The sequence below is a fragment of the Platalea leucorodia genome, assembly GCF_965183815.1.
Source record: "Platalea leucorodia genome assembly, chromosome: 29".
In the NCBI taxonomy this organism is placed as follows: domain Eukaryota; kingdom Metazoa; phylum Chordata; class Aves; order Pelecaniformes; family Threskiornithidae; genus Platalea; species Platalea leucorodia.
In genome coordinates, this window is record NC_138851.1 from 589,770 (window position 1) to 606,028 (window position 16,259).

Consider the following 16,259-nt stretch of genomic DNA (forward strand, 5'->3'; position numbering starts at 1 on the left):
AGTTAGTTGGTGATCGCGCAGCTTGCTTTGAGGAGCAGAAGCACCGGGGGCAAATGGATTTTGGGTTTGAATTGCCCGCTGTATGCTCATACGTGAACACTTAAGCAATGTTTGAATACCTAATTTCTATAAACTATAGCGAATGTTGCTGGTTTTTTTAGAGAATAGCTACTATACGTAACTAAAATGGTGGTTTTGGTTTTTTTTTTTAGTTGTGTGAACATTTAACGTCCTAAACCTACGTTTGTGTTATTTTTTCTAAAAGCATCTCGGAGCTTGCAGTGCTCCTCGTTGCATTGCCAAGCGCGGGACCGTGCGGTTCCGTCCTCTGCCGTGCTTTCGTCATCGAAGGCGGCCTTGAGGCAGACATTACGCCTTCATTTCTGGAGAGTTCGGTTGCACGGATTGCGTTCTCCCGGTCGCAGTTTGCTTCTGAAGAAAAACGTTGTGGTAATAAGTGTGTGCATGCCGTCCGGGTGTGCTTTTATGTCTGTCTGTCCTTCAGGATTGCTGTCCTTAAAGAGGGTCTTTCGCCTGTTTTTCTTTTCCGCACTGAAAGCTGCCTTCTGTGTTTTATTGATTGAAACTGGGACTTCTCTGAGCTAAATACACTGGCAGGAGCAGCCTCTGATATCCTGGTTGTGCTGGATTTGGTTTGGTCTCGTAGGTTTTTGAATGTCTGATGGTCTGTCTATTCCTTATTTAAATTATGGGGAGCAGATGTTATGGCTTCAAGCAAACAAAAGCCTGGACATACTGTAGCGCAAGGTTTTGGGCTTTCTTTGTGACCCAGGCACGCAAGCTTCTTTCCTACCTCGGAAATCAGTTTCAAACATGTTCCTCCCCCCATCTTTCTTGCCTTCTTTGTTGGAGCGCTGCTATCCTTCACAATAGCGCAGGATAAGCCATACGCCTTTGCAAGGGGCAGCCCGCTGAAAGGTGCCGAGAAATTCTCCCCAATCGGGTTTATTAATGAAAAAGAAATGACAAACGACTCTTTGTAATTCAAATAGATTTGGCCACATTTAATATTTTGTTCAAGCCCTGTTTCCCCCCTCCCCCGGTAATTTAAATTTTTTTAAATTTTAAACCAGTTATGGGGAAAACCAGGTATTTTATTGTCAAGTCTTAAATACCTGCCTGGAGCGCATGTAGCTATTTGAAGAGGCATCTAATCCCGTAAAGCCTACTTAGGGTTTTTGGGAACTCACAGAAGCATTTGGAGCATTTTTAAGGGTTTTTGGGAACTCACAGAAGCATTTGGAGCATTTTTAAGGGTTTTTGGGAACTCACAGAAGCATTTGGAGCATTTTTAAGGGTTTTTGGGAACTCACAGAAGCATTTGGAGCATTTTTAAGGGTTTTTGGGAACTCACAGAAGCATTTGGAGCATTTTTAAGGGTTTTTGGGAACTCACAGAAGCATTTGGAGCATTTTTGATCTATGCAGCAGATAGGGGGTTTGCTGGTTGGGTTACACTCCGGGTATGATTCAAGCTGCATGAATTCAAACGTGGCGTAATTCTGTCTTAAAACCAGAATTAAACATCCGTAGCGTTCAAGACGCATGCTTTGGGTGCTGAATATTACATTTCAGAGTTTTTCTCCTCGGCTGCTTATACCACGCTAGGAAGACGGGAGGCTGTGATGGGCTTCAGGCCCCTTGGGGCGGGGAAAGCCCATTTCTACCCGCTTTCGAGGAAGACGCTGCGCAGCGGGACTCGGATCCTGCGTTTCGGGCCCGTGGTGGGGAATGCGTTTGTTGCAGCGTCGTAACATGGAGTAGCAGTTTTTATCGTTTCTTGTCGGTGCTGGCTGCGGCCCTCTGTCCGTCCTCTAATGTGCTGGCACCGGGCTGGGTTAATTCAACGGGTACCTTTTCGGTCGGTTATAAAACTTGGCAAGCGGCGTGGCCGAGGAACACGCTTTCTCTTTGTTGCTGAGTTTGTTGACATTCTTACGTAGCCGAGTCTTGTTCCTCGGCGCTTGGAGCCCCGCTGGCTTTTGTCTCCTGATTCCATTCTCTCTCTCTCGCCCCGAACGTGCAAAACTGTCTTGGGTTTGGAGAAAGCGCTCTCCTGTCACAGTGCTTTGGGAGCAGCTGAACCAAGAGCGGCGGCGCGCTCTGGAGCGGGCTGCTCGGGAGGCCGGGCTCCCCGCGGAGGACTGACCGCTAACTGAAAAACGGGGCGTCTCGTGCGGGTGAAAAATCCGCTTGACAGTGCGCGGGGGCGTGTGGTGTTTTGGTAGCATTAAGGAGGAGTTTAGAAGGGGTTCACGGTTGCTCTAGGTGAGCTGCTATTAAAAAAATACGCTCCTGCCTTCTCAGCTAGCACGCTGCAGAGGTATTTTAGACTCGGTACAGGACGGGCTGGTCGTTTCTGGCCCTAATACGGCAGGTTTGGGGTCTGACTTTGTGTATTCTGTACCCGGTAGGTGCATTTATCCTGCCCTTCTTGCTCTGTCATCCGCTACCGTGCGTTGACTTACTCTATGAAGGAAAATCCGGAAAGGAAAGCAAGTCTAAGCAAAGTGCATATCGCTTATTTTGATACCAGTGATCTCGTACAGTTCATTACAGAACCGCAAATCTTTAATTAATGAGATGTAAATATATCGTAATGATTGCATTTGCATACCGAGTGAGGCTTCGGCACCTTAGGTTGTGATGTATTTTAATTAAAGATTAATTAGAAATGATGGGAATTTCATTTTGCTTAGGATAATTATTGTGCATATTTGATGAATATCTGGTGGGTGACGTGCCAGAGAATGCACAACGTGATATCGGTACATCTGACAGGAGCGACTCCTCAGGCTCTTTGAGCCAGCGTAGGGTATTTCTTAAACACCCGTAAAAGTGATGGATCGTGAAGGATTTTACCGTTATGCAAGGACTTTCTAAATCACGCTTAAAACACTGACTGCGCCGTAACTCCGGTCTCTTAGCGTCTGGAGTATTCAGAGAGTTGTCAGGTGTTGAAGTGTTGTGGCAACTTCCAAAAATTTGATGGCCAGGAGGCTGCTGAGAGGCGAGCTTTCCAGAGAAGCGCTCTCCTTGCAGCGTTGCGAGCCGGTGGGCAAGGACGGGCGTATGTAGCAAGGCAGTGTTGACCGAGATGCTTTTTTTTTATTGTGGTAACTTTTTTTTTCCCCTTGCTTTGGAATCCTTTTTCTTTCATGAAACCTAGTTCTTCCAGAAGCCACGCAGCCTGCAAACCCCTGCTGGCGTCGTTTGCAGGGCTGTACGCAGAAATGGGTGACGCCTGACCCACGGAGCACGCCGAAAGCTCGCGGGGTCGAGGCAGCTTCCCCGACAAAACTCTCAGTGGTACGCCGTGCGCTTCTGGAATGGTTTTTCCCAGACTGTCAAAAGAGACTTTTGCGGAAGCCGGTGTGAGCGCAGCGTTCCTGCGGCTGCAATGGTTTTGCTCTCCCATTGCGCCATCTTTTGAAATGATCCGCTCTGGAAAGTTGGTAGATGAACAATTTGGAAATCGGAACCGGCTGCTACTTGCGGCGAACGGAGTTAGGAATTCACGGAATAGGTCGTTTTGAGTGAATCTGATGGAATTTAGGATCTGTGCAAATCTTACCGTTAGGTGAAGGTACTAGGAGCAAAAATAAAGTTGAAGCAAAAGGAACGGATAGTTCCAGGAGATGACGGCTTAAATTTAAAAATGATACCCGTGGCAATGATTTTTAAACTCGTGGCTTAACTGTCACGCCTATTAAGATGCAATTATGCCAAAAGTTTAAAATCGACCTGATGGAGCGGGTTGGAGAGAGCGAGCTTCTGGCGCTCATCGATTCCTAGGTCTGCTCACCTTTGAGAGAGTTTATTTAATAAAAGTTTGAACTACTGGGTTGGAAATGCAGTTTGTGATACGTTGGTGATGGTTAACTCCTTTCTAGTTTCTTGTGACTTACTAGAGCCAGCCAACCAGAGTCTTCCCTCGAGACTTTATACATGCTTTATACATGCTTTTCAGCAGTCAACTTGAGATGAGCTTATGTGTAATTGATGATAACTAATGTCTAATTACCATAATTAGACAAGTGACATAAAATTAAGCTGCAGCTGGGAGCTTGACTTCAACGTGAGGTACTCTGAGGTGCATCGTAATGTGCGTAACAAGACGCTTGGCAGAAGCACGTTCAAATAAGAAGGTGACACCAAAATATCTGTTCCGCTGAATTTACGCTTGCTAGTCCGAGTCGTTTGATCTGAGTTTTATCGAAAAGACTGAGGAGCCAACGGCTGCTGGCGAACTCCCTGCTGGGCCTTTTGGAAAAAGGGAAAACTGGCGATTTTTAAAAACAAAAAATCGCCGACAAATTAAAAAAAACCCACATTTTTTTCTGTGTTTGTTTCATTTCTTGTAACATTGACTCAGTAAAGGGCGTATGCAGGAGGTGGTCTGCTGGTTTTTTAAAAAGGCATTCATTTTAGCTCCGTAATGAGTTAGAAAAGCCACTAACTTTTAAAACAGTCAACACTTTCCTCATTGTTTTCTCAGCTTGAGCTCAACAGTTACCCCTGTACTGTGTTACAGCTCCTTTTGCCTTACCTTTTTCCGCTTGCAAAAGCACTGGGGATCTTCTGGAGAAGACCTGTGGCACTCCAAAACTCTCTTTTCTTCGGAATCGTGCAGTAATTTCTGTACAGACTGCAAAACATTAAGTTCAGGAACGGGATTGTGAGTTTAGGCTGCTTGCGTGTTCAAAATTGTTATGGGGTTTTCTTTAGATGAGCTATTTTTGCCTACGAAACGCTGAACTTTATTATAAATGCGTATGTTTAATGTCTCTGTACGTTGTTCTCCTGCCCTCGCGCTCGAATCTTTGCATAACAAGAGATCTGTTGTGCTTGCCTTTGGTAGGGAACGTAATATCCCGCTAACCTGCCAGTTACGATTCGGAAAAGGTCATCTGAATTTTGTAGCTTCACAAGGTTAAGACCAAACTCTTCATCAAACTAAAAAGGTCCAGCAATGAAAATCCAATTAAAAGCCAAAAAGCTGCTGGCGTTTTTTTTGTGTTGATTCAATATCTCGCGAGTTCGTACGCTTTTTAAAAAAGGGAAGTTCATCATAAATTGTCAAAAAATTTGGGAAATGAAGTTTTAAAAATAAACTTCCTTGGGCTCAAGCTTGAATAATCTGAGCATCCAGGCTGCTGCAGTCTGGGCTTGTTGAATATAAGCGTAAGGAAACCGGCTTCTGGGGCATTTTTTCACGTTGTTTCAGATTTTGATAGATTTTAAAACAGATTTTAATAGAGTTTAAAATTCAGCACTGTTAAGACTTCAATTTGTAGCCTGCTGCTGTGCGGCACGGTCGTATCCTTGGCCTATAAAGCGGACGAGGTCAAACTCATGCCTTGTGCGCGGATTCCGACGGGATCTTACGCTAGCGCGGTGCGTCTTTCCGTCCCTGGACGCGGCGGCGTAGCCGTTCTCCCAGCGGCTCAGGCCTTTTGTCCGTCCACCGCGGTCTGTCCGCGCAAGCTAGCGCTGGACGCTGTTGGGGACGGTGCGAGGCGCCGGGCGGCGGGCTGAGATGGAGGCATCTGCTCTGCGAGAACCTCGTCCTGATTTTTATAGGCTGCTAAAATAATTTCTAAATGTAGCATAAACTAGATGAGCCCGGGCTGTCGTCTTCCCTGCGTGCATTTGAAAACTCGCCTTATGTTTTGGTGTTTCTCGATCTGAACGATGTCCTGTTTGTTTTGATGTGTTGCCTCGTGGCTTCGTTAAACGCTCCCCCCTTTTTTTTTTCCCCCCCTTGAGCTCAAGACCTGCTAAAACCTCTGAAGGGTGTTTAAGTGCTTTGCCCGAATTGAAGTGGATGCTCTTTCCTGTTTCGGAAATAATCTTTTGATTCCCTCTTTATATTTATCTAGTGTTAAGTATTCGCGGTATTCAGGAAGAAGATCCCCCCGATGCTCAACTAATGAGACTAGATAACATGTTGCTGGCAGAGGGTGTCTCCGGGCCCGAGAAAAGAGGAAGAGGAGGACCGATGGCTGTAGCAGCAACATCAGGTGGCTGTCCAAATGACAATAGCATTGAACACTCTGACTACAGGGCCAAGCTGTCACAGATCCGACAGATATACCACTCTGAGCTAGAGAAATATGAACAGGTGATCTTTCTGCATGGAAGAGTTTTTATCATCTCAATTAAAAATAACCGTTTTTTCCCTTTGGTGTCGGTTTTAAGAACGGAACGGGAAGCATAATGAATTCAGGTGAACGCGAGGATATCAAATCCGGTTGGAAACTTATCTCAGTGTTGCAGAAGTAAGGTGAAGATAGGGGGACTGGACATCAAAGTAAAGATAATAAATGTCTCGTTTATCTTTGTTGCCGTTTTTTAAGAGTAAATAGCGTAAAGCTGAACCATGGAAACTCCTCTGACGTTTTTTGGCTATATATTCTTGTGGGGAAAACGAATTCTAGGGTATTTTATTGTTTGTCGATACAAATGTGTGTATTTTCAGGCCTGCAGTGAGTTCACCACCCACGTTATGAACCTGCTTAGGGAACAGAGTAGAACAAGACCAATTTCGCCAAAAGAAATAGAGCGCATGGTGAACATAATCCACGGCAAATTCAGCACCATCCAGATGCAACTGAAGCAGAGCACGTGCGAGGCAGTAATGATCCTGCGCTCCCGCTTCCTCGACGCGAGGTACGAGAAGACGCAATCTAGCCGTAAGCGACGCCGAAGCCTGAGCCGCTTCCGTCGCTCGATGCCGGGCAGGGTGTAAGAAGGCTCAAGGCTGGCGTTCCCCGTGTCGATCTAGTGTAAATATTAAGAATTCGCCACCTGGTTCGCTGGCTAGGGTCTATCTATTTACTTCCACTCAATTCTTACATTCTCCTTCAAACCAAGTGTATTTTAGAGAAGCCAACGCTGTCCTCGAGCCGGTCTACTCTATAACACCATTTAAGTAGGAATAATTTAATATTTTTACAGGCGTAAACGACGTAACTTCAGCAAACAGGCAACGGAAGTGCTGAATGAATATTTTTATTCGCATCTGAGTAATCCTTACCCCAGTGAAGAGGCCAAAGAAGAGCTAGCAAAGAAGGGTGGCATCACAGTTTCGCAGGTATGAAGTGTTTTAGCTGGAATTAAGTGACTTTTTTTTTTTTCCTCGGACAATTTTTTTTTTCTTTTTTCCCCCCATAGTTAGCAACAGGCTTCAGCTCCTGGTACCTTAAATAGGGTTTAGGTTGTCCTGAAGGGTTTAGTAGTGGGCGTTTTCTGCTTGAAGCCTAGTTTAACACGTCTCCTTTGCTGATAACTTCGGAATATAGTGGAAAATGTAATAATTTGGTTAAATGCTAACAGCGATATATGTCTCCAGGTTTCCAACTGGTTTGGTAACAAAAGAATTCGATACAAAAAAAACATGGGGAAGTTCCAAGAAGAAGCTAATATTTATGCCGCAAAGACAGCAGTGGATGCAACTAATGTCGTGGCTCAAGGCAACCAGGCAAATTCTCCGTCTACACCAAATTCAGGTGAGCGAGTGCCGGTGAAGAGTCCGTCTGCTTGTAAGTCTCTCATTATTTCTTGGGACAATTAGTACCGCGGTGTTCGAAACAGTCGTAGGATTTCTTTTTCTTTTAAACTTAAATAACGTAGTACTTACTGGAGAACCATTTTTGGTGGGTTTTGTTGCTCATTAAAACATGTGGTTTGGTTTGGTTTTTTTTTTCCAGCTTCCTCTGGCTCTTTTAAGATGACAAATTCCGGAGATTCGTTTATAAACTTGCAGTCATTGACTTCCTACCAGAGCTCCCCAGTGGGAGCCAGTGTGCAGTCGCAGGTCAGTAAGGGGGGGAAAACAAAAAATACATACTTTCAGCAGTGAGATAAACGTGAAAATCCCATTTCTCTGCCTTTTAAAGGGTATGAACAGGTTTCCCAGGGAGGTTGCGGAGTCTCCGTCCTTGGAGATATTCAAAGCCCAACGGGACGCGGTCCTGAGCATCCTGCTCTAATCGACCCCACTTTGAACCTGGAGCTATTCTTCTCTCCCTTTACATTTACATTAATGAATCAGTATTTTTTCATTTTAGAGTCAGTCTTGTTCCATATAAGCAAAACTTTGCTTAGGATTTGTGGTTAACAGTATTGTTAAACTCGTTTTACGCTTTCTGCTGAATTTCTCAATCCATCTGAACGGCATAAAATCTGTTCCTCTGTCATAAAAGCTGTAGGTGATAGGCACGATACTAAGGCTCTAATTCTGCTTGATCGTGAACGAGTTAGCTAGAGCTCAGGTAATAGCAAGAACTGCAGAGAAAACTTGCCTTCCTGCAAGAAAACCTGCCCCGTGTTTAAAGAATTTTTTAAATGGAGATGTACCACGTAGCACTGCATTTCTTGAGCTTGACTTTTTATCCTTATCGTTCTCGCCGCGTGGGATCTTGTTCTAGATGGATTCCTTGCATCATGTCATACACCAGGCGGGAAGATACGACACAATCGTGGGGAATCCTTTGTACACGACGCAGCGCATAGATGTAAGATGTACTGAGGTATTAGTTACTAGAAACGCAAATTCTGCCCGAGATGGGTTAATGGTCTGTGAATAAATGTTGACTTTTTATTCCCCCGGACATCTCTGATGTGGGGATAGGAAAAAGCTGGAAAAGATGTGGTTTAATACCCCAGCCTTTCCCTCCCAGAGACTGGATTTAAAATTTTGGCTTTGGTCACCAGAAATTTTGTGCACTGCAGTTAATTCTTGCCAGAAGGAGATGGCACTAGGAATAAGAGGAACCCCATAAAATCTGGGGCGGGGGGGAAGAGGTTTTACGGGATATTTGTGGACTGTGCTTTGCCAGAGCCGATAAGTAGTTACTGCCTTTGGAAAGCACCGTCGCTTGTAAGGTGTAAGCATATGAAGGCATACTTTGTTGTCTGCAAGGAGTTTCTTCAGGATTTAATGAAATGATATATTTATTCTCCCTTCAGGCTAATGGCAGCTGGCAGGATGCTACCACCCCTTCATCAATCACTTCACCTGCTGGAGACCCTGGAAGTGTTAATTCAGATGCGTCTAATTAAGTTTTTAGGACCTATTGATGAGAGGAAAGAGGTCATTAGTGTAATTTGTCAGTGTTGCTCTTTTGCCAATACTATTGTTTATACAACTTGACACACAGCTAATTACCTCAGAAAAACCCCTGGAACCAATAGAAGATTGTGATTACAATGATACCTCTCTACCTCTCAGCCTCACGCAGTTGAGTTCTTTTTACTTATGCCCATTGGGATGTGAAATTGTTTTAAAAGAACTTGCTTCATTTTCCTAACCAAATTCGTTTTTTTAAATATGGATTTTATGGTAAGAATCTGAAAGTGTCTCTTCTAGAACTCGGCGTTTGTCTCAAGTTTTACAGCTTAAAAAAAAAAAAATTGACTTATTTTAATTTCCATAAAGTTTTTTACTATGAAGTTTCTGTTCTAGTTGATAGCTACTAACAGTTAAAGCCCCTGTATTGTAATCGTATGCGTTCTCTGTATTGTAATTTTGTATAGGAAAATAAGCTTTTCTTAACTAGAATTCATTCTGAGCTAATTAATCAGAACGTTGCTTTACCAAAACTCTCACTGGACTTTGCTCTCGGGTAGGACCTTCCATCCTGTGTCATTCCACGTAATTCTAATTTAATGTCAAGTGAAAAAACAAACAAACAAACAAGCAAAACCCCAACAAACCCACCTGACTTCCCCATGGATAAGAGGTTTTTGTGCATTTCTGCAGCTGTTAACACAGAGTCCACCCCTTTCAGTTGAGATTTTATCAAAGATAATAAACTTCCAAAGCCTTTTTTTTTTTTTTTTTCCATGCTTTTTCCTCTCAGTTTTCCCTCAGCGGGGCTCGCTGAGGGGGGGAGGGAGCGCCGGGCTCCCTGAGGGAAGGGCGGGAAGCCGAGGCGGGCGGCGCGAGGCGGGGCCCTGCGCGCGCGGCAGCGGGCGGCGCCTTCCCGCCATGCCCCGCGCCCAACGGCCGCCGCGGGAGCGAGCGGCGCCGCCGCCGCCATGGAGGAGCCGACGGCGGGGAGCTGCGGGGCGGCCGCTTCCTCCTCCTCCTCCTCCTCACCGGGGCCGGCTGGCGGGTCGGAGGAGGTGAGCGATGGCGGGGGGCCCGGCTGGGCTGAGGGGGCCGCGGGGAGGCCTCGCTGCCGGCCCCCGTGACCGTTTTTCCCCCCCCCCCCTCAGCGTTCCCCCGGCGGAGCCCGCCCTGCGGGTGAAGGCGCAGCGTCAGGTAAGAGGGGCGGCGGGCCTGGGAGCGGGGAGGGCTGGGCGGTGCCGAGCGTCTCCGTGCTGGAAGGGAGAACCGGAGGCACCGGCGGTGACCTGCGAAGCCCTGATCCGGTCATCGCACCTCAGCGCTGCTCTTGCTCCGAGCTAGAAAGCAAAGCGCCAAGAACAGGTTCGGTGCCTTTGAATCCCTGGGAAAGACCCTTCCCTCTCGCTTGACCCTGCTAACCTATCGATCGTGTCTGGTTTTCTCAGATCCTGACCCTGGAGAGAAGAAAGCGGATCCTGAGCGCTTCCTAAAGCCACCCGACGTAAGTGCCGCTAGCAAGAACGTTAGTCCCTGTGAGACCGCCGGAGCGGCTACGAGGAAAAGATCCCACGACGGTCCCAGCCTCAGGAAAAGCCCCCTCGGACCCAGTCCCACGAGGCTGTCTCCCTGGAGAAGCAGTCCCAGGAAAGACCACGCTTCGAGTTCTTTTAACTTGACCCCGAGACCGCTCATCGCCACTCCTCAAGCCAAGCGTCGCTCTTGGTGTCGTTCGAGCCTGAAGGGGACAAAACGCCGAAAATCTCTGCCTCCTGTTCACCAAGATGTCACTGGTACGTGCTCCGCTTCTTCCCTTTATCAAGCCCTTTCAAAACTTGTAGGGTAGCCTGCAGCAAGTTGAAATTTAATTTCACGGCACGACCTTTAGGGTAATTACAGTCTAATTGCGTTATTCCTAACTGGTAGCCACTGACGTCCGTGTTGGCAGTGATCTCCGAGGCCTGGGTACTTGAGGGTAACAGGAGATGCTGCGTTAACGGCTTCTGTAGACCAGCGGTTTGCAGTCTCTGCCTTTTTATTTCCATGGTTGAGCCCTAAGCCTGACTTTTCCTTGTTGGGAACTCCGTTCCTCTCTCTTTTCCCCGCTCCTTCCGTATCCTGCAAACCGCGCTCCTGTACAACAACAGCTTTTAGCGTCTTTCAGGAGCGTTCCAGCCGTTTGCAGCTTGGTGTGAATTGAATTGTTCTTAAACAATTTTGTTCTGGTTTTTCAGAATTAAGCAAATCAATTAGCTTGGATCTGCCAGAGATGGACCGGCTTTCTATGCTGCTGTTGTCCAGTTTCCAGGTAAGGTACTCTCTTTTAAAAAGTGAATTATTATTTTTTTCTCTTGCCTTTTTTTCTGCCCCTAAACGTACGTTCTGATTTGTATAACTGAACTGTGAAATACGCGCGAGGGGAGGAGGGACTCCTTCCTCCTTCGGCAACGAATCTGCCCGCGAGCTTTGTCGTACCGCTCGGGAAGGGGCGCGAAGACGTTCTTTTCTATCTTCTCTTAGTTTTCTGCCCAGAAGCTCGAACAAGTCTTGAAGCAAACTGACGGCTTCAGCCCGGAGGCTTTCAACGCTAACGGTAAGCTGTGCTATTTGCGTCAGCAAGGGTAATCCTGAACTTTAAAATATCCTCCCGGAATGAAGCTAGCTGCCTTCCGGAAGGGGTGGGTGCAGCCAAAACTTATGGGAATGATGTTTTTAAGATGCTGTGCAGACCACGGTTTCGGGGAGGGAAGGCAAAGGGACACGCTAAAGTAAACCGTGGCCGCAGAGATGAGTTATCCTTTCCGAAACAGCGTCTAATAACTGGAATGCCTCCTGATACGGAATCAGAGTTAGGACACAGCTTGCTTTCTCAGTATTACCGATTTCCTAGGCAGCGGGTACCAGCGTTGTTTTGTTTTGTCTCCATCTCCAGCGCACGCGGTTTCAGAAGACCTGAAGCGGTACGTGCAGAAGCTGAAACGAGACGGAACGCTGAAGAGCTGCGTCGAAGACCCTAAAGGGTAAGGACTCGCCGAGCTCGTCCCCTGCGGAGCGTCAGCAGCGAGTCGTTACCGCTTTTGGGGGCGGAAGGGGGTAGCCCGAAGGCAAAACGCATCCGTTGCCACATAAACCTTCCTAACCCAGCCGTGTCACCGTGCCTTGGGCTCATTTAAACACTTTAATTAGCTGGCTGCCCTCACCCAGGCAACTATGACAGAACCAGTGAGGAAAGGCTACCGCGCTTACAGATTTTAGGGGGGTGAAGCTTTGAAATGGGAAAGAAACCACGATATTATTCCTTTGTACACGTGCGGGATCTGGAGAGGGGAGTGGTTCCTAAGTCAAAGACCAAATGAGATTTTGCCTGTTAAGCCAATGAATAAATACATACAAACGTCACAGGTATATGCACGTAGAATCGTGGAACCGTTTGGGTCGGAAAAGAGCTTTCGGGTCACCGAGCGCCATCGCTAAGCTACAGCTACCGACTCCGCCACAAAGCGGGTCCCCGAGCGCCGCGTCCGCAGGGCTTTGAGCTCCCCCCCGGGCGGGGACTCAGCCCCTGCCCTGGGCAGCCTGGGCCGGCGCTCGACAGCCCTTTGGGCGCAGGAATCCTTCCCGAGATCCCACCTCATCCCAGGTCCCATCCAGGACCTGTTCCTTCTCCTGTCGCTGCTGGGTGGGCAAAGAGCCCGACCCCCCCGGCCTCAGCCTCCCTTCAGGCAGCCGGGGAGAGCGCCCAGGGCTCCCCTCGGCCTCCCCCGCCCCAGGCGGAGCCCCCCCGGCCGCTGGATAACGAGGGCCGTATATCGGGGGGATCATTTATAGCCGGGGTTGCATACGAGCACCAGAGCCCCCCGATAGACGTATGGAACGTATAGATCTCCCTACGTCGTGCTGATGCGCTCTCTCTGCTTTAGGATTTTACTGGACGCGGCTTTGGATGAGTCGGTGGCCCAAGTTAAGGAGTACATCGCCAGGTAAGCGCGCCCGCGCGCCCGCCCTGAACCTCTCGGCGCCCATACGGCTTCGGACGCCTCTCCCCAGCGGGTGGTTTTGGGGGTATTTAATTCTTTAGCTGGTTTTTCTCCGAGCCTGCGCTTTGCAGGGGGATGCTGCGGGGCGCCGACCCCTTCTCGCCTCTCGCCCCGCAGGTTCGCCGCCGAATGTCAGTCCTGGGATCAGCTCTTGCTGCGCTACCAGGAGAGCGCCGAAGAAATGTCCAGGTGTGGATCGTTCCCCCCCATCTTACAGCTGTTTGGTATTCGAAAAGAAACCGAAACGTCAGCCCCTGCCTCGGATGCCGCCGCCAGCGCTGCCCGAGGGATAACTGACTTTATTTCGCAGGCGGCTGGCGGAGTGCAAGCGGAACGGAGGCCGGGCAGAGCCGCGCAGTTACCTCCGGACCTCGCAGGCCGCCGTCCTCAGCAGCAAACCCAACTACCAGAAGATCCTGGACGAGCAGGGGGAGGTCCTGAGCTGCGTGGAGCTCGTGGTGAGGCGATCTCGGCTGTCGGAGGCGAAAAACGTTCTGCCCCGGCGCCGATTTCACCGTTTTTCAGCTTTTTTATTTTTAAGGCCGTGCTCTCGTTTTTGCAGCTCGACGAGCTACAGCAGGGGGTGAAGCTGCTGCAGGCCTTCAGCGAGGACAGCCGGCAGTACCTGCGGCGCCTGTCGGAGCAGCTCGGTAAGCGAGACTCCCTGGGGGAGCAGCCCCCGCGGGGGCCGTTAACGGGGGTTTAACGGGCGGTTTTCCCTCCGTTCCAGCCACGAGAACCTTCCGGCAGCTGGAGAACTCCCCCGTCCGCAAGCTGCTCGCCGCCCCGCCGAGGAAAGCTCCGCCGCCGGACGGCTGAGCGGGTGGGGGGCTGCTGGCAATAAAGGCGGTGGGCGCCCGGTGCCCCCGGTACCGGTCCGGTGCCCCCGGTACCGGTCCGGTGCCCCCGGTGCCCGCTCCGCTGTCTCCGCGCTTCCGCGTTTGAAGGCGTCCTGGAGGGTCTGTGGCCGCTGAGTGGCCGGCGCGCCCGTCACTCAAAACGCTCCAGCCAATCCGCCGCAGCCGCAGTTGGCGCCGCCCAATGGTTGCTCAGCGGCGGGGTGGGGGGGGCGGAGCTCCGCCGGTCGCGGGGTGGAAGCGGCGGCCATGGCGGCGGCGGCGGAGGAAAGGCCGCTCACCGGCGTGGGCTGGGCCGCCGCGCCCGAGGCGGCCCCCGCCGGCTGGACCGTGGTGGGCGCGGCGGGAGGAGCGGCGGGGGGCACCGGTCGGACGGCGGGGTGGGCGGGCAGCGCCGTCCGGTTCCCCCGCGGCCTGACCGCTCCCCGTGCCCGCAGATCACCGCTACCGTGGAAGGGGCGGCGGCCAACCTGGGCAAGGGCTTCGGGCACAAGGGCGGCGGGTACCTGTGCGTGAGCACCGGAGGAGCCCAGGTGCGCGGGGGACCGGTACCGGGGGTGCTGGGAACCGGTACCGGCGTGGGGTTGGGGGGGGGGGGGGATCCATGCCCCCGGTCCGGTGCCGAGGTCCCGTCCCGTCCCAGGCGGCTCCGGGGCCCGTGGTGACCGACGTGCAGGTGCTGAGCGACCGGAGCCCTCAACCCGCCGGCTACACCCGCGTCCCCGAGTTCCCGGAGCCTCGTAAGTGCCCCCGGCCCCGGGAAGGGGGGGACCCCGGCCCCGGGAAAGGGGCCCGATCCCCAGCATCTTCCCCCCCCCCCCGCAGGGACCGGCGCCTCCCGGAAAAAGCGGGTGTACGTGAAGCTGGCGCCGCCGGCCGCCGCCGAGACGGCCGTCTTCGCCATCAAGCTGAGCGCCAAGAGCAAAGCCCTCCCGCAGCACACGAAAATAGGGTAGGGGGGCCCTGCCCGCTGCTGCCCCCGCTCCTGCCCCCGCTGCAAAACCCAGCGGGGTTGGGGGCTTTTTTTTGTCTCCTAGGGAAATGGGGAGCTTTGCCATCTGGTGTAAAAAAGGGCCGGTTCCGAAATCCAGCCCCCAGCCCGTCCCCAAGCCACGGACGATCGGCGCAGGCCTGAAGCAGCTCTCGCTCCAGCCCCCTGACTCGGACCAGAAGTACGCACTCGATCGGTTTTTTTTTTCTTTTTCCAGTCTTACCTGAACCAGTCTGGGACTGGAAATAAATCCCGCGACTGCTGGTGCCACCTCCTGGCGTCCCCTGCTCTGGGGCTCGTTAGCTGCTGCCCGAGAGGCGCTAATTAACTCCGATCCGCTGCAGGTCGCCCCTGGCTCGCTGCAGCACCAACCGCGCCTCCCAGCACGAATCTCTCTACGACACCTCCAACATCTACGGCCTCTCCGGTAAAACGTTTCTTCGTCTGGAATCCAACGAGGAAGCTGCTTAAAGCAAGCAGATCTGGATTTTAGTAGTTTAAAAATCAAAATATAGGCGGGAAGTCGGTTCACGCGCGAACCGAGCTAAATTTTGAGAGGAAGGTGTTCCTAAAGACTTCGCCCTCAAAGTTTTTCCTGGCTTTGAATCAAGCCAACACCTTGCTCAAACTCCCCTGGCTGCTCAGGTGTCCCCTTCCGCTCCTCTGCTTTAGGCGGCACTTAAGTAAGCGGGAGTTTTCCGAGCAGCTCCCGGGCTGTTCCTAAAGCGCCTCTCCCCTCTCTTCCCAGCTATGGATGGCGTGCCCTTCGCGCTACACCCCCGATTCGAAAGCAAGCTCGCTTCTGGCAGCAACGTGAGTCCTCCTCCGCGCCGCTGGGCTTAGTCCCCGCTCATCTTAAGCGGAAACGCGCCATGCCTTTGGGGTTTGTCTTTTTTTTTAGGCTATCCTCGCAGACCTGAACGTCAAGTCGCTTGCCGATATCGAGAAAGAGGTAAGCGGGCTGCTCTGGTCGTGCGCCTCTTTCGGGGCGGCGAGCGGTCGGATTCTGAATTTCTCAAGTACCACTGTCTTGGCCTGACCGATTCTTTCTCATTTTCAGTACAATTACGCTTTTGTAGTGGAAAGGACGGCCGCTGCCAGGCTCCCGCCCAGCGTCTGCTAGCGCCGGAGTCTGCCTCGAGGATGGAAGCTGCAGGCAGCTGGGCTGCGCTCCGCTCTCTCCGATTCAATTTCAGGGTACCTGAAGAACTGCAATCGATACCGATTACAGGAATTGCTTAGGGAGAAAAATAAACGTGTTTCTCTTCTCACCTGCCAAAA

At 50.8% G+C, this 16,259-nt stretch overlaps 2 protein-coding genes across 7 annotated transcripts in view; both read left to right on the top strand.

Annotated features, from left to right (window-relative positions):
• The window catches only part of PBX4 (PBX homeobox 4), an 11,094-nt gene extending 1,242 nt beyond the window's left edge, over positions 1-9,852 (top strand). Inside the window, exons 2-8 of one of the 3 annotated variants that reach the window (XM_082334120.1) lie at positions 5,903-6,144; positions 6,502-6,692; positions 6,981-7,116; positions 7,375-7,531; positions 7,733-7,839; positions 8,453-8,554; positions 8,994-9,852. In XM_082334120.1, the coding sequence (XP_082190246.1) occupies positions 5,903-6,144; positions 6,502-6,692; positions 6,981-7,116; positions 7,375-7,531; positions 7,733-7,839; positions 8,453-8,554; positions 8,994-9,086 (1,028 nt within the window). In that variant the 3' untranslated portion in view covers positions 9,087-9,852. Of the gene's footprint in view, positions 1-2,807; positions 6,145-6,501; positions 6,693-6,980; positions 7,117-7,374; positions 7,532-7,732; positions 7,840-8,452; positions 8,555-8,993 lie in introns of those variants that run through there. The other 2 variants (XM_082334121.1, XM_082334119.1) reach the window with 2 other exon arrangements.
• Positions 9,853-9,990: 138 nt separating this feature from the next.
• MVB12A (multivesicular body subunit 12A) lies at positions 9,991-16,249 on the top strand. Of its 4 annotated transcripts, none has more exons than XR_014230541.1 (13): positions 9,991-10,151; positions 10,245-10,458; positions 10,542-10,886; positions 11,328-11,401; positions 11,614-11,686; positions 12,026-12,113; positions 13,014-13,073; positions 13,248-13,319; positions 13,441-13,588; positions 13,693-13,780; positions 13,861-13,953; positions 14,425-14,520; positions 14,631-14,649. XR_014230541.1 is itself a non-coding variant. In XM_082334118.1 (9 exons), exons 1-9 carry the CDS (start codon positions 14,237-14,239, stop codon positions 16,099-16,101), a joined length of 801 nt encoding a protein of 266 aa, XP_082190244.1. In that variant the 5' UTR covers positions 14,010-14,236; the 3' UTR covers positions 16,102-16,249. The 4 variants fall into 4 exon arrangements, 2 of the variants coding, with proteins under 2 accessions (XP_082190243.1, XP_082190244.1); XR_014230542.1 differs by having other exon boundaries at positions 9,993-10,151; positions 10,245-10,290; XM_082334118.1 differs by lacking the exons at positions 9,991-10,151; positions 10,245-10,458; positions 10,542-10,886; ... (6 more) ...; positions 13,693-13,780; positions 13,861-13,953 and adding exons at positions 14,010-14,320; positions 14,813-14,939; positions 15,025-15,159; ... (2 more) ...; positions 15,880-15,930; positions 16,039-16,249 and having other exon boundaries at positions 14,631-14,727.
• The last annotated feature ends 10 nt before the right edge of the window (positions 16,250-16,259 follow it).

Coding starts and splice junctions, on each gene's coding strand:
- MVB12A (XM_082334117.1), top strand. CDS start 14,237: ATGGCGGCGGCGGCGGAGGAAAGGCCGCTCACCGGCGTGGGCTGGGCC. Junction 14,521..14,630: donor TGAGCACCGGAGGAGCCCAG/GTGCGCGGGGGA, acceptor GTCCCGTCCCAG/GCGGCTCCGGGGCCCGTGGT. Junction 15,160..15,726: donor CCCCCTGACTCGGACCAGAA/GTACGCACTCGA, acceptor CTCTCTTCCCAG/CTATGGATGGCGTGCCCTTC.